Genomic DNA, 24017 nt, shown 5'->3' with positions numbered 1-24017 from the left:
TAGATCTTCACTGTAATGGGAGGGCGAATTGTACATTGGAGGGGATAACGCACTCTTACAAGTCCATGTTCTTGTCTGAAGTAACAGATGTGGCGTTCTAGTTCACATGCTTGATTATGTCCTCTGGTGCGCTTATCGTATTGCAGGTGTCATACAATGAGTATACGAATTCGTCTGGATCAGTACAAGTTGCGAGATATCTGCGAATTGTTGATATTGGCAGCGCTTTTTCTAATCAAATTAACTAATTGTTTACCCCTGAAAACTGACGTGTGGAGCGAGAGCGAAGCAGAGGTAAGTTCTTGCGGATACAGTACTGTATTACCTTACCCATAACATACATTTGCTGGGTAAAGCATAGTCTCATTAGTTTAGCACGAAAACGTTTGTACTGTTTTTTAAATGCTGAGATTTGTGATTTTTTTTATTGAAATTCGGGCACTGTCAATGACAAATTCATTTTTACCTAAAAAGTATGAAATTAACGCTTTAAATGGTTATTGGGAGTTCTCTGTTGAACTTGTAAATGTAGTACCAAGCACGAGCTCATAACACTTAGTGTGGAGTAATGGAAACAATGGTCCATCGTAACTTTGGAACGTCGTTGTCAACAAGTAGGTTTATTTTCCGCCCGTCCTCCGCCACATCTGTAATTATCTCTGAACCTGTCCGTGCGTAACACGGCGCATAGAACCTGAAGACGGAGGAGGGTTTATATGTCCTAGTGAAGATGGGTGGTCCACCAAGCTCCGCTTTATGCTACTTGACTGCGAGTCTGCGACAATGACTCATGACAAGGATAAAAAAGAAAAAACCCTCTGGTTTAAGGACCAGAACTTCCCTTTAGAGCATGTAGGCTATACCAATACACCTACACTTTAGAATAATGGTCCGTTGTTTATATATATATATATATATATTGTAATATCAAATACCTGCCAAGGAACTACCTTTGTACTAAATTTGCTACTACTTATTGCTTAGTTAATCTTGGTTCCATATTAGTTAAAAGTATTAAGTTTGGTGTTAATGTAGTAGCCTACTACCTATTACTTCCTGCATAGCTACAACGGACCATTATTCTAAAGTGTTACACATGTATTTCCCGTAAATGCAGATACAACTATATGTAAATCATATGCATAAATTGCAGGGGTTCTTGGAGAAATATGGATACCTACATGAAGACCATGCCCACAATGCTGTGGAGATCCAGTCAGCGGTCAGGTGGGGTCTTGTCTAGATTTTTGTCTCAAAAGTTTATGTCCCTGGCTCAGTGTGGTCTGACCCTGACAGTTTGTGTTCACTCCATGTCTGTTTCTCGTCTCATCACCCGTTCACTCGATACATTTATTCATTCCATCTTTAAGAAATAGTCGCCCTATACGTTATCAAGTTAACTTCTAGAAGCCATGTTAGGTTGTGGAAATGGTGAGCCAGATGGTAATCAGACTGAGTCATGCTGCCCAGAGTCCTCAAGGGGGTCAGCCTGCCAGCCAGTGATCCATGTTCAGGGGCTTAATGTCTGCCAGTAAATAACTGCCTTACAAGTCAGTGCACCAGCCAGCCACACTGGAATTTGGACCACCCGAATAACCCTGTAGATAAACACTAACTTAGGGTGACCAGACGTCCTCTTTTACCCGGACATGTCCTCTTCAAATCAGCAGTGAAATGTTGATTAGCTGGTCTGTGAGTGAGTGACCTCCTTCTGCTCAGGGAGTTCCAGTGGCTTTCCCACCTGCCCGTCACCGGGAGGCTGGACGGCCCCACGCTGAGGCAGATGGGAGCGCCGCGCTGCGGGGTCAAGGACGACGGCAGCCATCAAGTCTGGGCCCAGAGGGTCAACAGCATCTTCACAGGAAGTGGAGCTCCCTCCAAGCCCACACTACGCAAGAAACGTTATGCTGCCCCAGGTGTGTGTGTGTCTAAGGGAAGAATCGCTTTGGTTTCATATTGCTCCCTGTGTGTGAGTAGTGTCTGCTGTGGTTACAGCTCATAAACTCCTGCCGGCTGTCTGGGTGTGTCGTCTCCTGTCCTGAAACAGGACTAATAGCACCATGGGGTGTAATTTAGGCAGAAGCGGTGTTTGATGTTGCACGCGTCCGCCCCTGACCAGCTCTCTGGGCGCACCCGCTCACCCATACCAGGGTCCAGGATGCTGTCAGACTCAACCTCGGTCCCCCAGGCTCTCCTTGAGCACATCCAACATGACAACTTCCAAATATGTTCACTTGTGACTACTAGTGCAACACATATGTTCATTTGTTCAGCAAAACCCAGTGGCCCCTCTTGTTGACAAGGTTTTCTAATGGCCGTGTGATGTGTTTACCAAATGAAACAGTATGATTGCGCCACTGGTTCTCCATGGTCTGTTGAGGTATTTGATCCAGTCCATACAGTAGTTCCCAGCGGTGTGGCAACAGTGTCAGGTCCCAGGGGCTGCCTCCCCAGGGCTGCCTCCCTAGGGCTGCCTCCCCAGGGCTGCCTCCCCAGGGCTGCCTCCCCGGGGCTGCCTCCCCAGGGCTGCCTCCCCAGCCTGAACTGTGAACACTACATTCCAACCTGTCACGGGGGGGGGGGGGGGGGGGGGGGGATTGGCTAATACTCTGGGAATGCATCCTTAGTGAATGCGCTCTGTTCATGTCTGTACCTGAGACCTGCCATCTGCTACTGGCCTGGTAAACACAAGCACAGCCTCACGCGACCAAAGGTTTCTGTCAAGGTTCGAGGTGTGACACTAAGTCTAAACACAAAGTCTAATGCTGGATACTGTTACACCAACATGAGGAAGCTCATTCCCACCTCAAATATAAGGTGTCAGTGAGCGGATTTGAGTCTGGTTCACATTAGCCTTTTATATCAGTAAATACCAGTGTTAGGATAGAGCTATCCAGCCCCACTCAGCAGTTAATGTTGGGGTTTTGAAAGTCTGCTTTAATAGTTTTGCTTCGTATAGAGGTCTTGCTATTGAGCACGAAATAGGAAAACCTCACACGTATATTTCCCCAGAGGCTCCTGTTTTCACACCAGCTAGAGAAATCTTTCCAACGTTCCCTGGGATATTTACTGAAGCTACATTCCATCCTCCTGGCCCAAGATAAGCAGCTTGGGGTTGTGATTATTCTGTGTGCTTGTGTGAGGTGTGACCGTGCTCGGTGTCTGTGTAACTGTACATTGACCTCTTCTGGCAGAGGTGGTTCCCAAGTTCAATTCAACAATCGAAATGTAGATAAGACATTTTTGGACTGAATACTCCTCATAGATTGGTGTGGATGGGCTTGCGTTGCTAGTCCTGGGAGGCCTGTCTCCCATCATGCTGTCCCTTCTTTTTCAGTCTGACCATAGATTGGAGCTCCAAGCCTGTGTGACTTACGTGTGCTCTTTAACACTGCAACAGCCCAGCTCTCTCTTCACCTCCAGTGTTCTCTATAAACAATGACTATTAGCTCTCTGGTAATCTGTCACTTCCTACAGCATGATGGCTTTTCCTCACAGGGCACAGTCTTAAGTACTTCCATAAGGGAAGTCATGGAATGTGCTCTTTATCGGTCTTTTGCCTCCTTTGCTGTCTTTTGGGACGGAGGGTTAGCAGAGCTAGGAACAATCATCTGGGAAGACGTATATACACACACACACACACACACACACATCATATCTCAGTGACATCATGGTCAAACCCATGTTTGCTGGCATGGCCAGTTTATCTCCTCATCTGGCTCCAGGATACAGAGCACTCAAGTGGCCACTGAGGGTCTCACCACGTCCAGGCGTCAGTGGAGATCTCTCAGACATGTGGCCCCCCCAGACACACTGCTCTGGGCTGGGAAAACCTGGCAGACCGTCTCCATCTAGCTCCATTAGCCATTACTGTGTCCTGCAAGGGCGTTTGTTTACCGTTGTTATTGGTCTGCGGGGTGTGCATGGTGGGGTTCTCTTTAGTGATATATAGGTGCGTACATTGTGTAATCTCCGGTGTACGAAGAGGAGTTATGGTTTATTAAGGATGAAGAGAACTGCATCTCACTCCCAGCAAGCGTGGGGTGATGGGTGTGCAGATGTGTTATTACTTCTCAGTCAGGAAACCACGGACACGTGTTGAAGCAAATTATTTACCGAACCTTGTAGTCAACTAGGCCCTGTAGGTTTACTCCTAGAGAGAGCTAACATGGTTCACATCCTATCATTTCTCAAGCCGCTGTTTAAGAGGCCCCTGTGGTGTAGAGGCGTGATGTACAAGCTGCAACACAAGCACTGAAAAATACCTTCTGTATGAACTGCAATTCAGTGTGCATGTAAGAAAAACCACTCCCCCCCCCCCCCTCTCTCTCTCTCTCTCTCTCTCTCTCTCTCTCTCTCTGTCTGTCTCTGTCTGTCTGTCTGTATGTCTCTCTCGTTCTCTCTCTCTCCTCTCTCTCTCTCTCTCTCCTCTCTCTCTCTCTCTCTCTCTCTCTCTCTCTCTCTCTCTCGCTCTCTCGCTCTCTCTCTCTGTCGCTCTGTGTCTCTCGCTCTGAGCAGGTGAGAAGTGGTACAAACACCACCTGACGTACCGTGTGGTGAACTGGCCCCAGCAGCTGTCCCCGGGCCCTGTGAGGCTGGTGGTGCGCGCCGCCTTCCAGCTGTGGAGCGACGTGTCAGGCCTGGTGTTCCAGGAGGCCACGCAGGGCCCCTCTGACATCCGCCTGGCCTTCTACGATGGCGAGCACAACGACGGGACGAGCAACGCCTTCGACGGCCCCGGTCAGCATGCTGGTTGAAGGGAGTAAAGGCAGGGCTTACTCTTCGCCAGTTTCTTCCTCCAGTCCCTCTGTCTTACGTCCTCTTCTCTCTCTGTGTCTGTCTCTCTCTCTCTCTCGTTCTCAGGGGGAGCTCTCGCCCACGCCTTCTTCCCGTGTCGCGGGGAGGCCCACTTTGACATGGCAGAGCGGTGGACGCTCAATAGCCACAAGGGTCACAACCTGTTTATGGTGATGGCCCACGAGATCGGCCACACCCTGGGGCTGGAACACTCGCCCGTCCGCCACGCCCTCATGTCACCGTACTACAGGAAGCTCGGCCGTGGCCTGGTGCTGAGCTGGGATGACATCACTGCTGTGCAGAAGCTGTATGGTGAGGGGATTCTCTTTGTATTTGTACTAATGCTGGGCATCGGGGGCAGCGAGCAATCATTTTTCTTTTCATTTGTAAAAAAAGGTTGCGATGAGTTCAGTCAAACATGAACTTTCAACTATTTGCAGAGAATATATATTTTTTTTTTTACTTCAGAGACCAGCTGGGATTACCATTACCAAAACCATTAACCTTCTTCTATATTTCCTCAGTGCACTGTACCAATGACACACACGTGCACACTCTCAGTTTACCTGCTAGCCCTGCCATGTGAGATATATGTTGTTGTCCTTGGGTGACAGCAGGATATATAGAGGACCCTACATCGTCTCTCTTCACACGTCTTTATGGAGGGAACAAATGGAGGATCTCTGTAGAGTGATTCCTCTCTCCCTCCTGGCATGTGGGAGACAGGTTCTCACATGCTGTTGTTTAGTGAGGTATTGAGGAGTCACATTGATTCTCCTCAGGCATGTATACAGGAATGTCTGTATGGTTATGGAACAAACCTTTTTGGATTCAGCTCTGAGCCTGAGATCTGCCTCCCGGAGTCTTGTAGCCGGGCCGACTTCCAGATGTCCAACCCCGTTTAATAAATCCTAAAGCAGAGCTCCGCTGCTGGATATCTCTGGGCATCAGCACCCACTGAGGACTGGGGTGTGTGTTGTGAGATAGAAAAATGTGAGATTGTGGGATTGAGTCGGTGATCTCTCCTGGTGCTGGCACCGTGGAAACATAGGAAACAGATGCGTGCTGGACTGAATAGCTAAACACTACCACTGTGACCACGGGCCCCACACTCCCCATCCACCCAGGCTGCGTTGAAGGAGGGCCGGCTGGATGTGCTGCAGGACACACACACACATGGCTGGGTTTGTTTCAACGTTGGTTGATTGTAGTTTTGAGGTTTTCATATTTCATGTATTGAATATTTGTATCCTTTTAGTCTTTTAATAGCGCTCTGTGTGTGGGATCGGGTGGGGGGTGGAGGGGGTCGGATCTTTGTTTACGTCGAGATAAACACACTCACGTCTGGGGGTCAGTGTAGTGGGTACACCAGTATATTTGTCTGTCCTCTGGGATGCTGATATCATCAACTCCTTAAATAAATGTTTGCTCGGTTTCTTGAAAACAAACGGCGTGTGACGTTCAGTGCCTCCGTCTTCCCTCTTAGGAGGCAGCATTGTGAGTTGGGTGACTGTGAATGTTAGTCATGTTGCATCCAGTATTTTTGCCAATGCTATTCATTAATCATCCCGTTGATGCTGTGCGTTCGCGTCTGTCGCTGTCAAGTGCGCAGCGAGCCAACCGTTTCCTGAAAAGCATCCACCAAAATCTCACCCGGTTCCTAATGTGGGGGAAATGTTCTGTTTGTCTTTCCACTCTGGAGCCCGACTGTTTTCGATGCTTAGTCAAACTATGTGTGTCTCACAGCAGTATGAGTCTCTACGTGTTTCTGTGGCTGGGAGTGGTGAGTGTTGAGAGCGCTGTGCTCTGCGTGTGTTGAGAGCGCTGTGCTCTGCGTGCGTTGAGAGCGCTGTGCTCTGCGTGCGTTGAGAGCGCTGTGCTCTGCGTGCGTTGAGAGCGCTGTGCTCTGCGTGCGTTGAGAGCGCTGTGCTCTGCGTGCGTTGAGAGCGCTGTGCTCTGCGTGCGTTGAGAGCGCTGTGCTCTGCGTGCATTGAGAGCGCTGTGCTCTGCGTGCGTTGAGAGCGCTGTGCTCTGCGTGTCCACAGGGAAACCTCCCCAGGGTCGAGCTGTCAGGCTGCAGAGTCGTGCCCTCAGCTCCGCCCTGCTGAAGTGGGAGCAGGCCGAGGTGGAGGCCGGTGCTGGGTCAGCGCTGCCCCTCTACTGCCAGGGGGCCTTCGATGCCGTCACCACAGGTCAGTCTCAGGTCAAACCCTCAACCGTATACATCAATTTTAAAAGTTGTTCATTCGCATTGCATGGATTGAAGTAAGCATGGTGCAAACAGCGGTTAGTCTGGTGTTGTGTGTGTCTGCTGGTGTCCTAAATGGTGTGTGTGTCTGGATGTGTCTTCAGACCAGAACGGGACAGTGTTCATATTCCGGGGAAACCTGTTCTGGAAGGTGTCCCCTGAGGGCAACGCCAGCGCCCCCATCCCTCTCCAGCAGCGCTGGCCCCACCTCCCTCTGACCATCGAGGCCGCGGCCTTCTCCCCTCTGGACAACAAGTGGTATTTCTTCAAAGGTTTGTCTCTCTCTCTCTCTCTCTCTCTCTCTCTCTCTCTCTCTCTCTCTCTCTCTCTCTCTCTCTCTCTCTCTCTCTCTCTCTCTCACACATTCGATCCAGTCTTATCCTATTCTATTTCTAAGTACAGACAGGGCTAGCAGCCATCTTAGATAGGACTGGTCCTCTCTGTCCCGCTGCAGGGAAGCGTGTGTGGCGTTACTCCACCCTGGGCCTGGACGCCGGCTTCCCCAAGAAAAGCAGCAAACTGGGCTTGCCACACCACCCAGACTCAGCCTTCTACTACCCCCCTCTGGGACACCTAGTCCTGTTCAAAGGCTCCCGGTACTCTGTCCTCAACCTGGGCCTGCTCTACCTGGAGCCCTACTACCCCCGCAGGCTGGAGGACTGGACCGGAGTGCCCCAGGGCACCAACGGGGCCCTGACTCGATCGGATGGGCGTCTCTACTTGTTTAGAGAGCAGCAGTTCTGGAGGTTCGACCCGTTGAAGGTGCGTGTGACCAGAGAGGGCCAGTGGGTCCAGGACTTGGCCTGGATGGGCTGCAGGGTGACCTCTCAGCAGGGTAATGACATCCTCTGACCAGAAGGTGGCGGCTTGAGAGGTACTGGCAGCGTGCAAGACTGTTCTCCACAGAGTTTAGATGGAACTGTTGGCCTGGATTGCTCCCTCAGGATTATGATTGGTAGTAAAGCCTAGCACTAACCAAGAATAAGCAATGTTCGGATGACTGAACATATTGACACCTATACTGTATGTGTAACTCCTCAAAACCTTGCTTCATTTCTTACAATCAATAATTGGGTGAGGTTACCACGTTGATTTAATGTCGAGTCACTTATATTACAGAAGACACATGGATCAGTTAGGTGTGGAATGCTGTCTTCTAAGTTTTATGAAGATGAATGAGGGTACTGGGACAGCACATCCTGCCTGTAAATGACCTTTCGACCTTTTGGTTCTGGCGTTCTGGGTGTGGATGCATGTGTTATGCCTCTGGAACAGTGCTGCCTCCTCATGGAGGAACATCAGACTTGTGACTCCCTTACAACATAGCAACCTTGTTCACATCAGTTTAAGTGATGTGTTAGCTATTGGTTAAAGTCACACATAGCATTTCTACTGCATGCAATATAATAAGTATATGCTCATGGAAAAAATATATTACGCATGGAAATAATTTATTAAACAAATACAAATATTTTTCGTCATTTTGAGCGACTCATGAGTTACCAAAAGATAGATCAAACTGAAATTTTAGGTTAATATATTACCAATATGAACAGTAAAATGTTTTGAGTTCAAACCCTGATACTGTGTGTAACCGATTCACAGAATGTAAACATGAACTAATACTTTCAGAAAGGTTGTGAAAATACTTTAGCAAAGAAGAAAATATCACTTAATTAAATATATTGTTTCTGTTGGAATAAAATCATGGAACAAAGATGAATATTTTGGAAGTATGTCTGGATCTAGCGGCCGAACATCTTCTAATCAATTCATGTGTGCACTGTGTAATGGCGTTATTTGACGCTATTGACAGATTAATATGACATTTATAAACAGGATTCATGTTCAAGTGTCTCTTTAGATGCCTGTTGTAAGAACCAACCTAGCTTGGAGAAATGTGCTTTTACAGATGAAGAACATAATTGTATATATTATTAATAGAGCAACATTACAGTCATAATTATAGCTCTCTCCAAAGTTGTCTAATTGTTTTTTTTTGAGCAACAAATATTTGGGGTTATATTTGTGGTGTTTACCATCAGAAGTGTGGTATTCCTTCACTAAATAAATTATTTGTTTTGGCAGTCTAGTCCACACAATACCAATGTTTTTAGCATAAAATTATAAACTTTGTCCACAATGTGGCACCTTAGATAACAAGGCTAGCTAGTCAAAGGTTATCCACAGTGCTTGGTTGTTGGTTGTACATCACATGGGTAGCAGTGATAAAACCAGTCTAAACACCACACACATCAGCCCTTACAGCTGCTGACTATGAACACACATCTTTACCTATGTCATGGTAAAAACACATATGTTAAGAAATAAAATCATTGTCTTCAAAATTCTCTCTAGGCATATTTTGAGCTGAAATTCTCTGTTACACTGTCCTAATCCAATCTGCCATCCCACATCATGTCACAGCTATTCAATATATTTTGTCATATGTCTAGATTTATTGATCTAAATACACTGCACATACCATCTGACTAGCCTACTTACGTTCTCTGGATAGGCATATTCACTTCAGGAAGGTTCTTTTTAGCTCTAAGCTCTAAGAAAGAAAAACAGTACATTGATATTGAAGCATCGCTGAAGTTTGTGTTTTCCTCTGACGTCAGATTTGCTGAGGATCCTATTTTGTAAATATTTGCAGATTAGATGGAACTGGCTCTGCTGGGCGTGGGAAACTTAGTAATGTGTTAAATGTCTACATTTCATGTGGAGTGAGACCAAATATTTACTTGCGTCAAAACACTGCACAGGCCCAACGATTCTGGTAACAAGCCACTCCATCTTAAAGATGGGACAAATGTTTGGTCACCGAGTAAGGAATGTTCCTTGAGATATGATGTATCTGGTCACCTTAAGTTACACCCATGCTGTTAAAGGAACACTGACTGTGGAAATTGAGTTTCGAAATTACTACACCACACTGCACAGGAGGTCAAATAAAGAACTCATCTAGGGGCTCTTGGCTGTGTGTTTGTGGTGACAGGGTTTTAGTTTTAGTTGGGGTCTCTGCAGTAGTCCTCTCCACACACCCTCTGGGGAGGGTCTGGCCACTAGTCCTGCTGTCTCTGGCTGGGGAGCCTGCCTGGTGCCCTGGGCTCCCCCAGGTCCTGGGGGCGCTGTGGGGGGGCGTCCCTGGCAGACAGTCACTCAGCTCCCTGGCTAGGCTCTCCAGGGCTGAGGCCCCCACAGCTGCTGGTCTTTCAGAGTTGGGGGTCACAGACATGAGCAATTCTGAGGCAGCTGCCATGGTGACCGGGATGCCTGTGTCCACGTTGGTCTCTGGCTCTTCCTCCAGCAGCAGGCGGGACAGGAAGGGCCGGGCAGGGGAATCTTGGGGGCTGGTAGGCAGCAGGGCGGGGCTGCTGCGCTGGGAGGAGTAGCAGGAGCTGCCTGGGGGGGTGCTGCAGCAGCTGTCTGAGCCCAGGCTCTCTCCCCCACCCTGGGGTCCTCTGGTCAGCCTCTCCACTCCTGGGTCGGTGCGTGGCCGGCACCCTGGCCGGGTCAGGGGGGCGGGCTGACTGCAGGGCCGCAGGGTGTTGGTGGAGGAAGGGGTGGACCCTGGACTCCTCAGCTGGCCTCTGGGGGAGACGCTGGGGCAGGTGAGGGGGAAAGCGCAGGTCAGAGGCAGCTGGGAATTGTCAGGAGCTTTTACCTGGAGACACACACACACACACACAGGGAGGAATGTTCGTTTAACATGGTAAAAGGATTTTACAAACTTAAGAACTGTCTGCATGTTTTCCCTCCCTGCTTGAGTTATTGGACACTACATAAAAAAATTCCTGATAGGTAATAAAATGCGGGTCTCTAGATTGAAAAGATTTTACAAGAGAATCTGATACTGTATTTATCCCTGGGTACCTTGAGGGAAACCTTCTGAGGGTGAAGTGAAACAGTTTACAAGGTGGGAAAACGGTATATATCTGTCAGTGCACACATAAACTAGTATTTGCATTCCACTGTAGGTTATGAGATGTCAAATCTGTGGCGTAGCGGAGAGATAATCATAGAGGATATTCCTGTGGCTTCACGGGGAGCCTGAGGAACCTCAGGGAGACTGAGGTTACGCATAATTTCCCATAATTATCTACCTCAAAAACCAAAGGAAAGAAAAAGGAGGCCTACCAACTCCGCATGGCTGTGCGTGCGTCACACTGCATGTTGAAACACAAATGCAGTGGAACGGCGGCAGCAAGGAGACAATAGAGTGGAACTGCAACCCAGGTAAGAACCGTTTCAGACAGGTACAACAGAGCTTTCAGACCGCTACCTGGAAGAGGACCTTGTTGCCGTCCAGATCCTCTGTCTGCCAGCGGGTGGCGCTGATGGGCGTGCAGGGGTTGGGCAGCAGGGGCACCAGCTGGCCTATCTCCTCCACTCGGAACTGCAGGACGGCCGAGCCGCAGGGCTCGACCCTCGTCCCCGGGGACAGCTGCTTGAGAGCCAGCTGGAGGCAGAGGCCTGGCTCGGTGTGGAGCGTGAACCAGCAGAACCCCGTCTTCTGCTCCTCCGCCTGCCTCTGCAGCACCGTCTCGTACAGGCGCACCGCGTCCTCAAAGTTGTCGTAGCCGCTGTAGAGGGTCACCCGGAGCATCTCCCCTCCGCAGTGCACCGGCCGCACCCCCCACACCGGCATCCCCGTGCCCAGGCTGTAGAAGTCGCGGCTGGGCAGGAGGTAGGGCCTCAGCAGGGCATTGGAGGGGGAGGTGGAGGAGGTGATGTGGACGCCTCCCGCCCTGCCTCCGCAGCTCTCCGTGTGGTGGTACTGCCAGGGGGGGCGCTGGAGGAAGTCCAGCACGCGCAGGATGCGCTCCTCACCGTACGCCTCGTGCAGGAAGATGGTGACGGCTAGCGAGGGGTAGCCCGCCACGGGGCACAGGCGGGCACGGGCGTAGTCGCGGAGGGGGCAGGCCCTCTCGGACACATGGAAGACGTGCAGGCTGGGGCACAGCCAGCGCAGCAGGCGGTCCAGGGTGTGCTGGAGCAGGAGGGAGTCTCCTGGGTTGGCCAGCAGGTGCATGCTCATCAGTAGTGGTGCTGGGGTACACCATGGCTGGACCTCACCTGTCAACAACACACAAGGGGGGGGTTGGTGGGGGGGGGGGTGCAGGGATGATTAAACACAGAGCAAGGGGTAGGGAGGGGTTTAGGGTTAGACAGAGGGGTTGCGTGCGGTGGGGTTAGCCAGGCACAAAGAGGGGTGAAGGGAAGATTAGGGTTAAAAGAATGAAGCTCAGCTGGCAGCAACACACAGGAGAGAGGGTTAATGGATAGATAGGATTCATGGGCACGTGTAATGAGAAACACTAAAGCAATGTTACCATACCAATGTTACACTTACTGCTTGGAGATGACATTTTACTGCAATCGGATCTAGGGTGAAAAACAGTAAGCAAAAATATTTGAAAGCCAAATATCACACAGCTATTGATTAAATGTATCCACTTACTAAAAAAAATGAAAGACTTCAAATATTTCAGACTGATTAGCTCTATCTAACCATGTGTCCCCCTCTCGCGGCGGTAGGTAGAAATATTACACCCAAGTTACCATGACAACAGTTACCGAGAGAGCTGCTTGTGCTGTCCTTGCAAGCAACAACAAAGAACAATTTATAGTCTATAGATCACTTTTATTTATTTTACTCCTACATTTTAACTTGGTGTGTAGCCTATGCTGTTTTGTATATTTATATTATTGTGTAATCTGTTTTAGCTGTAGTTGTATTGATGTGTGTACAGCTATATTTTTTTGCTGGGCCTAGCTTTCTTAAAATTACTTATGCAAGCTACTGTACAGTAGCCTACTGTATGTATTTAATCATTAAATAACTTGTGCCCATCACAGGATATTGAAAATGAAACTTTTTTTCGCATGGAACAACTTTCACACTTGAACGAAACCTTTAACTAGACTAAATCCTGCAATGTCACATTTGTTTGAAATCATGTTAAAACGCTAGAGTAGTAGGACATTTTACAGTATAGTGATGGTGTAGCCTACAGTACTAGAGCCCTGTACTTTAAGTCAATACAGCTTTATCAAAAAAACGCTGACTTTGACTTTGAGATTGCAGAGAAGGCTTAATATGAGCTTTAAGCTAGCGTTAATTATCTTGCAATGTATCTTAATCACAATACTGTACATCACAATGAAACGTAATTCTGGCCATTTAGCAAACGTGACACAAAACATAAAAAGATAACCGTGTCTATCAAACTGTTACCTTGGATACTACAAACTCCGTTTGCTCTTTTATGATAGTCGCTAGTAGCTACACTAGCATGCAAAACTTACTCTGCAGTCTCAGCTCCTGAATCCACGTTTTCATCATTCGTTCCGTTAAGCAGAATCGATCGTCGCAGCATTATCCAATGTAACTGAGTTGCTACAGTGCCATCTAAATCAAGTTACTTAAGACTTAAGCAAACATTTTGATTGCGGTCCCAAATCTCTAGTAGCCACTAATCTCTAGCTAGCTAGTATTTTCTTCCCAACTACGGGGACAGTGACGTCATCGACAAAAGTACCGTTATCTGTCTAGTCCATGTTATGGTCGTAAATGTGACATTGAGGCTAAATACATTTACCTTAAAGTTAACGTTTTTTTTAAGCAGCTGTAAAAAGCGGATGAAAATCAAAGGATGAAATTGGCATGAATCATATTTGGGGCCAAAGTGGACAATAGCAGCAGATGGCAGGGGTCTATTATGAACAGACAAAGGAGAGGTCCAGACGCCGTATTATGGAGAATTTGAAGTGCAAATGAGGCAAATATAGCGACCTCCCAGTGAAGTTACCTTGAATCACCGAAAAAAGGAGGACATTGTCTGCACCTCATTTTAAGAGTATTTAATCCTCCTAGCCCTAAGTACATTTGACTAAGTTATTAGTTCTTGTAGGTTACAATCGCTTTAGCATTCTAATTCTTCATTCAAAAATGATTTTTCTTTCAGTTTTGTTGTTGTTGTTAGTCTTAGGTTATTCTCAATTGTTGGAATTATTTAGTAGGCCTATTGTTACATTTTTTGTAACTTCCCAGACAGTTTTCGCAAGTTGGGATATCTGTAAAGGTGTTCATTATGGGCAGAGGAGCAAACACACCAGCGTTGCATCCTGTAATTCTCTGTGTTCAAAAACAAACATAAGCGCACCGTTTCACCTAAATGTTTTTTTTTTTTTTACATTTAATATGATGAAAACAAGGCCCTGTACAGTCCACCTTAGCAGTGAGTACAATAATTATTTTACAATTTATACACATTACACAGAGCTAAATTAGATCCATCAAAATCCAGTAAAAAAACTAAGTTAAACGAACAGACCCTCCCCTTTGAGATCTGCATTAAGAGGAACATTCCACCATAGATTTTCTCGGCTGCTAACCAATATTACAAGTCAGAACAGAAAAAGATGAGAAAAGACCATACACCTTTTAGAGAGCATGTGATTTGTTCCACCCATAGATATAAAGCATGCTACCAAGCAATTGCTCTTATTTCTGCAAACCACCAGTGATGTCATCGTCCTCCTGTTGCACTACAACCCCCAGGGAGAGAAAAGCCAATAGTGTCTGACAACCTGTACAACCAGCATGGTGCCACGAAACACAAACGTAACACATTAACATTTAAAACAGTGGAGCAATCTCTATTTTTGTCTCGACCTCCATGGAGCCAACCACATTCGTAATGCAAGTGTTGCTTATTATTTCGTCTTTCCTCGTTCTCCTTCCTCTGAGATGGGGTGACGCAGCACCTGCATTCTCCAGGTCAAGGCCACATTAGGGTCGTGGAACTGTAACATAGCTAGATCCCGTCCGTTCACTCTTCCAAGCAGAAGAAATCTAAAATACCTAGAAAAACTCCCCCCGCCCTCTTTTTTTACAGCAACTTCACACATCTATGGAAGAAAAGAATGCTTCCCAGTGTTCCCAACATCAATGAAGTGAGTTCATAAGCAGTCCCGAAACAAGCTCGGGCTCAGTGTCTCGTCATGTCAGCTTTCAGTGAGTTCACTTGTTTTATGCTACATAAGTGTACACTTTGCGATCCTCTGGTGTTCGTGCCAAATATTCCCGCTCAATGAGTCCTTCAATGCGCTTCTTGATGACTACAGGACTGGGGAGAAACCGTGCCCGTAGTTGCTGGGTGACCTGCAGAGACCATCCAAACACAGGAAAAACTCACTGTATGTCTATACATCCTGGAATACGCTACTAGTTAAATTACACCTGTCTATACACCTTGGAATATGCTACTAGTTAAATTACATCTGTCGATACACCATGGAATACGCTACTAGTTAAATTACATCTGTCTATACACCTTGGAATATGCTACTAGTTAAATTACATCTCTGTCTATACACATTGAAATGCGCTACTAGCTATCATCTCTATGTCTACACACTGACCTCTGCTACCAGGACGTTGTGCTGCATTTTCTTCCTGGACTTCATGATGCGGACGATGGCCGCCTCGATCTCGTGCTTCCTGTCGTCGTCCACCTTCTGCCGCGTCTCCTTCCTCTCAGGGTCCGACTCCCCCTGCTTAGCGGCCACTAACACACACCAGGACACAGCTTCAGCTACAGGCTGCTAGTGAACACAGCTTCAGCTACAGGCTGCTAGTGAACACAGCTTCAGCTACAGGCTGCTAGTGAACACAGCTTCAGCTACAGGCTGCTAGTGAACACAGCTTCAGCTACAGGCTGCTAGTGAACACAGCTTCAGCTACAGGCTGCTAGTGAACACAGCTTCAGCTACAGGCTGCTAGTGAACACAGCTTCAGCTACAGGCTGCTAGTGAACACAGCTTCAGCTACAGGCTGCTAGTGAACACAGCTTCAGCTACAGGCTGCTAGTGAACACAGCTTCAGCTACAGGCTGCTAGTGAACACAGCTTCAGCTACAGGCTGCTAGTGAACACAGCTTCAGCTACAGGCTGCTAGTGAACACAGCTTCAGCTACAGGCTGCTAGTGAACACAGCTTCAGCTACAGGCTGCTAGTGAACACAGCTTCAGCTACAGGCTGCTAGTGAACACAGCTTCAGCTACAGGCTGCTAGTGAACACAGCTTCAGCTACAGGCTGCTAGTGAACACAGCTTCAGCTACAGGCTGCTAGTGAACACAGCTTCAGCTACAGGCTGCTAGTGAACACAGCTTCAGCTACAGGCTGCTAGTGAACACAGCTTCAGCTACAGGCTGCTAGTGAACACAGCTTCAGCTACAGGCTGCTAGTGAACACAGCTTCAGCTACAGGCTGCTAGTGAACATCTAGACAGAGCTTCAGTGAGTGTCTGTACACTCAGAGCTTTTCTGAAACATCCAAACACTGGGAAGGGGTAACTATAGGATTCTATGGGGGAAAATCAATATACAACTGTGAAAGATGCCATGTGCTTAAAGATAGTTGGACTGCGTCATGCGAGGGATTCCTGCCCAGCTCTACCTGTCTGGATCTTGACGCGGTGCAGCTTTGAGGTAAACTGGTCGTTGACTGTAAACACGTGGCCGTTCTCGATCTCCTTGGACTTGGGCTCCTTGGTGAGGACGCGCTGGGTGGGCTTCCCGCAGGCCAGGGACTGCAGCGCCCGCACCAGCTCCCGCTCGGGGATGTCCGTCTCCTGATGGATCTCCTGCACAGCCAGACAGGAGATGGGAAGGAGGTATGAAGAGATACGTCGAGACAGAGGTGGAGGTCTTACGATGACTGGAATCAGTACAGGTGCTGGTCTCCGATGATCTATTTTTGGCACGTGTGTTGGCGTAGGAGTCGGCTCGGCTTGCGTTAGCTGTGAGCGGGCGTACCTCGAAGGTGGACTTTTCCCGGTTGTTGAAGAGCATGAGGATGGTCATCTGGAAGGTGGACACCTGCAGTATGTGCTTCCTGGTGTTGGAGCCCGTCACCTGGGCCCCGCCCACTCCCACCTCGGAGCCATCCTCCTGGGGGGAGAGCGAGGACAGAAGAGGGTGTGTCATGGCCCCATTCAGGTCTACCCTGATCCCAATACACAGGGGGTTACAAGTCCCCCAAAAATATTACCATTTCAAATTCCTACAGAAACAAAACCAGACTCTACCGTGGCGTTTTGCATTTGTCTGACTGGACCTGACCAGGGGTCAGTAGCTAATTCACAACCGGGAAGCAACACCCTGAGACAATGCCTACTTTATGTCGACGGGACTCCTGTCATACGCACCTTTTTGATTGGCCCGTAAAAGGTGGCGTTGAGGTCGGCAGAGCCCATGTGATGCTGCAGCGTGAGCTGCCGGCCGCTGTGCTTGGCCAGATAAAACCTGCGGAACACCTCGAAGGCGTGCCGGGGCGAGTTGGGGATGCTGCACTTGGGCGTGGCCGACTGCGTGGGCCAGTAGCCCGTCGTCAGGACTCGCACGGTCAGATCCACGCCACCCAACGACACCTGGGGAAGACAGCGCCCAGCGGGTTAGAATAAGGTCAAACCCACCTTGGATGGACTCAGCTCAGGAGAGAGTCTCCCCCGGTGTGGGCGTGGAGGTGCTGTCTCGACTTACCGCTGTGGACTGCAGGTGCTGTCTGAACTCATCCATGGTGGTGTTGGAGATGCTCATGTCCCGGAACATGCCCTCCAGTTTGGAGGTGAACTGGCAGCCACACTCAGTCTGCCCCCAGGAGCCCAACAAAACACAGCCATCAGGCATGTCCATAAACACCTCACTACCTCGGCACACACAATCGTTATTTGACACCAAGCTCCGCTGGTCTCACTTCTGATACAGACGACCTAGTGCTGTCAGTACATGCAGAGACGACCAGGTTGTTGGCCTGGCCCTCACCTTGAGCTTGGAGATCATGTTCTTCTCTGAGTCGTCGGAGACGCTCTTGTTGGTGAGCAGTCTCCGGGCCAGGTGCTGCTTGTAGTAGCGCTCAAACACATCCTTCTCCTGCATGAACCTGAACAAGACCATAGCCTTGTCCAGGATGGTCTCCACCTCCTGCTCTGTTAGCTGTCCACACACACACACACACACACACACAGAGCTATAACCACTGCCTGTCATGATCATTCAACAGGGTATATTGTGTCGACAGGGTCAATTACTCACTCCTTTCACTCCTTTCTTCAGCTTGTCGTCTATGAAGAGGGAGAGGTACTCAGGAGAGCGCGAGTTGAGATTAAGAAAGTACTCGAAGTCCCCGGCGATGGTCTGTTTGAAGAGACGGTCGTTGTTGAAGGACTCCTGAAGGAACCGGTCGAAGCGAGACTTCAAGTCCAGCAGGCCCTGAGACGAGAATCAGAACGGGGTTGTCTGAAGATAAGAAGAATCTTATGTCTGACGGAAAACCCCTTTACCCCCTTTTCAGTGGACCGGTGTCCCTCTCTAGAGGCACTGGGCTCCTGTAGGAGTTACCTGGATGTAGTCCACAGGGTTCTTGCCCTCGCCCTCTTCCGACACCAGCGCCTTGCCCTGCTCTCTCAGGTAGGAGCTCATGCACTCACACATGGTCTTGAGGCCGTTGGGCACCCTGCTAAACAGCTTGTACATGCACGCCAGGTCTGAGGTCATATCCACAGGCGTACACACACACACACACACACACAACGCAAACACATCAGAATCAAACTGTCTGTTTACAAGCACTAGCTTCTATACACTATTCATACAACAGAGTAAGCGCTATATAGTCTACTAAGACAATTCAATTATTCAATCATAAAGTGGAATCCAGTTTGAAATGAATTCAGCCCCAGATTACCAACAAAATCCCTTAAAGGCCATTAAGACCAGCGCTGAGAACATCGAATGCTACGATGGAACATCTGCCACTGACCCTCGGTCTTGCCGTTCTTCAGCATGTGGACCAGGCCGGAGTTCTCCATCTCCACGATGGTCTTCATGTGTTTGGAGATGAGCTCTCGCTCCACCACCTTGACGATGGGCTCCTCGGTGGACTTGTCCAGGCAGTGCATCACCCGCTCGATCTCCTCGTTGATCCTCGCCTCCACCTTCTTGATGTACACGCTTGCACTGTTCTCGGCCAGAAACTTCTGGCTCTCCATCTGGAAAGGACACAACAGCACATGTTGTTCATTCTGGAGGATTCTAGTACTGATGGGATGATAACATGATGAGGTGCTCCGCTGCCATGGCATTTCATAAACGAACAAGTATGTTTCCAGAAAATATATTCAAGGTCTGGTTACACCACATGGGGAGGTTAGCGGGTCTGTTACAGACCTGGAAGAACTCAGCAGACATGTCTAAGAAGGGGGCCTCAAAGTCCTCTTCATACACCGACCTTCCTTCCAGGCCCAGGATCATCAACATCTGGCAGGCGTTTCTGATGGCCCCTCTGGAGGAACACACACACACACACACATTTGTAGGCTGCTCTGAGCTGCTGGCGTTTCAGCTCTGAGGCTTCCTAATCACCTTCTTCAATGCCTCTTCCTTATCTCACCTGTCCACCACCTCGCCCTTCCGCTCCCGGGCGATCATGTCCAGCAGGGTCTGCCGGAGGTGGTCTCGGATGCAGCCGTAGCGGACCACCTGGTCCCTGAAGATGATGAGGCCCAGGTTGTAGACGTTCTCCACGTTGTTCTGCTGCACGTACACGCGGTCCTGGGGGAACCACAGCGGGAAACGTGTGAGGACATGGCCGCGTGATGGAACCCGGCCGTCAGCAGGGTTCAGGGCTGGGAAGGCCTTGCTGCGCGGCACTCACCATGTACATGAGAATGTCTCTGATCATCACCATGGCTGTCTGGTGGTCGTTCCACGCCTGGTTCAGGGTTTGAAGGAAGTTGTTGTTTAAAGCGTTTAGGACATCTTCACGTACCTGTCGGGAGGTTGGAGGATATGGATGTTACATTCAGAAATCCAATACTTGACTTAGTTTGTGTGTGTGACACTGTTTCATACCTCTAAGAGGCCCAAGCAGTAATAGATCCAGTTGGAGGCCGATTCAAATCCCCCTCCCTCCTCCTCTGGTCTCACCTCAAGGCAGAGCCGTCTTGGCTTCCTGAACCATCCACTGATGACACTCCACTCATGCCTAACGCCACAAAACACCCCCAGCCCGTGACCATCTCCTGTCAGACCCTTCCCTGTCAGACACTACCCAGAGCACAGCCCACTGTGTTTATGCACCCCTGCCCACACACACGCGAGCGGCAAGATATTCACGAAAATCCCCAATTCTGGAACAGGAGGCGTTTTTCAATTAGTGGAGCTTGTCAAAGAAGTCTGCGCTTTACCCATCAGTCAACAAGGCTTTTTACCTCCCTGGAACCCAGAGTGAGTCCCTCCAATCCCAGCAACATCTTTCTACTTTCTCATTTCATTTTCAGCCCCTGTGCACGAGAGGCCCTGGATACATGAGACCTCCTCGTGTTTGCAGACACTGAGTCCACCACAGATCCCTGGAGCTGGCTTCTGTAACAGGTTTAATATCAGTACTCCGCTATATCACGCTGTCATCAGACCAGACAGGCAAGACTGCTTGCTGAGAACCCACAGCCAGGCCTAGATTTGAAAAGCTACGTTTACTAATGTCCCTCATCTCCAATTTACACATCTTCTGTAAAGCTGTGCGTGTCAGAGTGGGAGTCTCACAGCATTTGGTCTATGAACACACAGCCTGAGTTGGTGGTCATGATCTCACAGAGAAGGTGCAGTCCACAGGGTAAACCCAGGGCTCTGGGAGATCACCTCTCCATGCTGCTGGCCTTACTTTGTTGATAAGGTGCTCGGTGACGACCTCGCGCAGGCCCGTGTAGAGCTTCTCGCCGTGCTTGTGGAGCACCATGGTGTAAGCGTTCCTGTACAGCTCCTCGAAGCTCAGGCCACTGTTGTTCTTCCTCTGGATCTCCTGGATGGCGTTCTTCAGCAGGTCCCAGATGTTGTTGACATACTTCTCATCCATCGTCATCTGCAGGGAGGACAGAGCAGAGAGGGGGTGAGGCGGAGATCCGGCCTGTGATATGGATCAAGCCTGGCGTTATCGTCATGGACATCTGCACGGGGTCCTTAGCTCGTCGCTATACAAAATATATGTTCATATATTCTACTATAAAACTCTACTGAAGGTGACGTAGCAGTCGGTGCAATACTGAAATGAAAAGCCTTCTATTGTTTGTGTCTTGTGATGAACTGTCTGACCACATTCAACGCACAAGTGAACACACTGAAATGGTGAGCTTGTACAGTACCAGTCTATTACTTGTTTTAGTTTGGATGTAAACATTTAGATTGTCTTAGACACCAGGTTGTAATAAAAAGTTACCTTTGTGATGATCTAATTCATTATGAATCCATCCAGTTTTATAGCTACTGGTCTTCCCAACATACTTAAGATCCAAACATACACTAACTAAATGAATAATAGACAAAAAGAGCTGGTCTTTGTCTGCTCTATCACCTTTGACCTTTCTGACAGGGTTGGACCTCACAGAGACTGGTACAGCCACTATCATTTGTTTTTAGATTGTGTACTTAAACTAATGTTTTATCTAATTTTCTTTGGTTTGAAAATGATGTTGGGTCTTTATGACACCAGGACATAGGAGGGACTAATATTAATAATAATAATGTAATCGACCAAATCTGAGTCAGGTGGCTGAGCGGTTAGAGAATCGGGCTAGTAATCAGAAGGTCACTGGTTCGATCCCGGCCGTGAAAAATGATGTTGTGTCCTTGGGCAAGGCACACTTCACCCTACTTGCCTCGGGGGAATGTCCCTGTACTTACTGTAAGTCGCTCTGGATAAGAGCGTCTGCTAAATGATTAAATGCAAATCTCCAAAACTGAGAATAATTATATAAAAAGTGTATACCTTTTTAAAATAATCATGGGTTGCCTGCTAGTACAAACTGTAGCAGGATTAGGCCTATAATTTGCCCACAGGCTGTTCTCGTTCACTAGATGACTTTTAAAACTAACGTTCAGTTTCTTTTTAAACCAAGAATGAATATACGAATGTCGAATCACTATTTTTGATGAACTTGTGAGCAACAATGATCCGCCCGTGGCTAAATAACCAAATTCTCAACTGACTGTTTGGCTAGCTCCCAGTCTCAGACACATTTTTCCAGTACAGTACAGGAAGGCTTGAGTTCAAAGCACTGTGAAACTAAAGACAGAAAAACACTACTTGCCAGTTAACAATCAACCAGCCCAGAAAACTATTCTAACTGCTCGGTGCTAGCCATCGCTCTAGAACTGGTAGAGCTAACTGCTAACTGAAATAACATAACAACAAGTGTCAATGGCCAACTAAACTGGACGTTAGCTCAAACTAGCTAGAGGCTGCTACTTGTAGCTAGCAAGAGACTAAGGTTAATACACATTAGCTAACTTTTAGCTTCCAAGAAAGGAGACAGCTAGGTAGCCAACAACTGTAAAACAAAAGAGAATCTAACTACCAAAAACCAAACGCACGAGTCTAAAGACGCCTACATTTATTAATATTTAATAACTAGCGGTAATAGAAATTAGGTAATGAAATGGCTCAATTCTACTTAAGTAGCTACAGTAGCTAATGCAGCTAAGCTAGCTTGTTTCCGAAAACAGGCTTGACTCTAGCAGACAGCTATCATGCTAACTAGCTTTTCAGACCACGGGAGTAAAGTCTATGCCTGCCCGCTGAAAGGGCTTCTCTCATTGGTGTGCACTTACAGGAAAGGCTCGTATCCTCATCTTGGTGTCCTTCTTGGTGCCGCCTTTGCTGAGATTTGACATGGTGATTTGTCAGTGTTCTTCTGTATTTACATGAAAAGGTTTTCTGTGATGGGACCAGGGATGTTACTTGTGGAGGCTGACGAGCTTTCCACTCGACCTTCCTTGCAGGTCTCCACCTGTAGTTGATTGTTGACAACTCAAAATGTTAAATTGTCTATAGCTAGCTAGCTAGCTCGCTACCGAAACACAGCAATGGCCGAATACCTGCAGTGTTTTCGCTTCGAGATCACGCATGACAATTCGCGCGAGAAGGCAGTTCTGTGTCCAGCGCTCAATTTTATTTCTCCCATTATTTATGGCTTAATCACCATCGTCAAGGAACAATTTAGATCTTTGATGGGGTTAAATATATAATGCTACACTTTATACTAAATTCGATTAGACATTTCAGTTTCATACCTACTGTTATATTATACTATGTGCAAAGCTGTGCACAATATCAAACCTTCTTCTGCATTGCATGTCATGTGACAGAATTGTACATCACTAAGGCCATCCAACACCTTTTTACCATTGTCTCTCAGTGTGTGGTCAATCCAACGATCCCACCATAAAATATAAGCTGATGGAAAATATTCATGAGAGATTCCCACCATAAAATTATGGTGATGTGATGTCACATATTCACTATCACAAGTTTTGGAGTCATTAGCTTGATCTGCCTCACCACATACTTCGGGAGTAGCTTATCTCCGTCTTTCCCTCTCTAGCTCTACAGCTGTCACGCAAATGTTAACAAAAGTCAAAAGCAAGCAGACACTTCTCATCAAATTTATTCCAAGAAAAGTTTGATTTTCATCCTATTGTTCTGTCAGTCTCAGCACCTGCTGTGTCTGAAGAACACACACAGATTTGCCATCTCTACACCCTTAACAACAGAAATAAAAGATTTCAAACTTCTATCTTGGTTTCAGATGTATCTGTACATTTCGGATTTGTTTGGTTTTGTTCCCGGAAATTATAGATATATACTGTGTTATATGTATCTCCTTTGTCCAGCTGTCCAGGTTGGCTTTCTTCAAAAATGAGATGAAAAATAGAACAGGATGTCTGAATACAACCACTACATTAAAGAATTGAAATACTCCTCATTGTAATAATGACATATAGTGAACACTTCTTTGAACAGATATTTACAGCATTTATATTTCGCCACTGGGAACGACTGAATCACAGGTAATCACCATAATGACATAGGTCACAGGGAGAATCCTGCGCCTTGAAAATGAGG

General features: G+C 47.8%; 3 protein-coding genes across 3 annotated transcripts; 1 reads left to right on the top strand and 2 right to left on the bottom strand.

Moving 5' to 3' along the window:
• Positions 1–79: 79 nt before the first annotated feature.
• mmp28 (matrix metallopeptidase 28) lies at positions 80–9263 on the top strand. The gene is made up of 8 exons (XM_067246976.1): positions 80–294; positions 1154–1227; positions 1720–1916; positions 4519–4740; positions 4864–5109; positions 6843–6989; positions 7150–7317; positions 7500–9263. Exons 1-8 carry the CDS (start codon positions 157–159, stop codon positions 7895–7897), a joined length of 1590 nt encoding a protein of 529 aa, XP_067103077.1. The 5' UTR covers positions 80–156; the 3' UTR covers positions 7898–9263.
• Positions 9264–9892: 629 nt separating this feature from the next.
• LOC136951963 (protein FAM124B) lies at positions 9893–13431 on the bottom strand. The gene is made up of 4 exons (XM_067246632.1): positions 13361–13431; positions 12405–12436; positions 11334–12127; positions 9893–10715 (listed from the first exon to the last, which is right to left on the bottom strand). Exons 1-4 carry the CDS (start codon positions 13429–13431, stop codon positions 9996–9998), a joined length of 1617 nt encoding a protein of 538 aa, XP_067102733.1. The 3' UTR covers positions 9893–9995.
• Positions 13432–14230: 799 nt separating this feature from the next.
• On the bottom strand, positions 14231–22970 carry LOC136951490 (cullin-3). Its single transcript, XM_067245918.1, has 15 exons — positions 22724–22970; positions 20781–20978; positions 19773–19886; positions 19509–19669; positions 19286–19400; positions 18879–19107; positions 18458–18603; positions 18152–18328; positions 17882–18052; positions 17600–17707; positions 17266–17487; positions 16874–17008; positions 16515–16701; positions 15479–15624; positions 14231–15218 (listed from the first exon to the last, which is right to left on the bottom strand). Exons 1-15 carry the CDS (start codon positions 22784–22786, stop codon positions 15087–15089), a joined length of 2304 nt encoding a protein of 767 aa, XP_067102019.1. The 5' UTR covers positions 22787–22970; the 3' UTR covers positions 14231–15086.
• Between the last annotated feature and the right edge of the window lie 1047 nt (positions 22971–24017).

The sequence above is a fragment of the Osmerus mordax genome, chromosome 11 (genome assembly GCF_038355195.1).
Source record: "Osmerus mordax isolate fOsmMor3 chromosome 11, fOsmMor3.pri, whole genome shotgun sequence".
Taxonomy (NCBI): Eukaryota; Metazoa; Chordata; class Actinopteri; order Osmeriformes; family Osmeridae; genus Osmerus; species Osmerus mordax.
The sequence above is the reverse complement of the archived record's forward strand: the minus strand, read 5'-3'. Positions and strand labels throughout refer to the sequence as shown.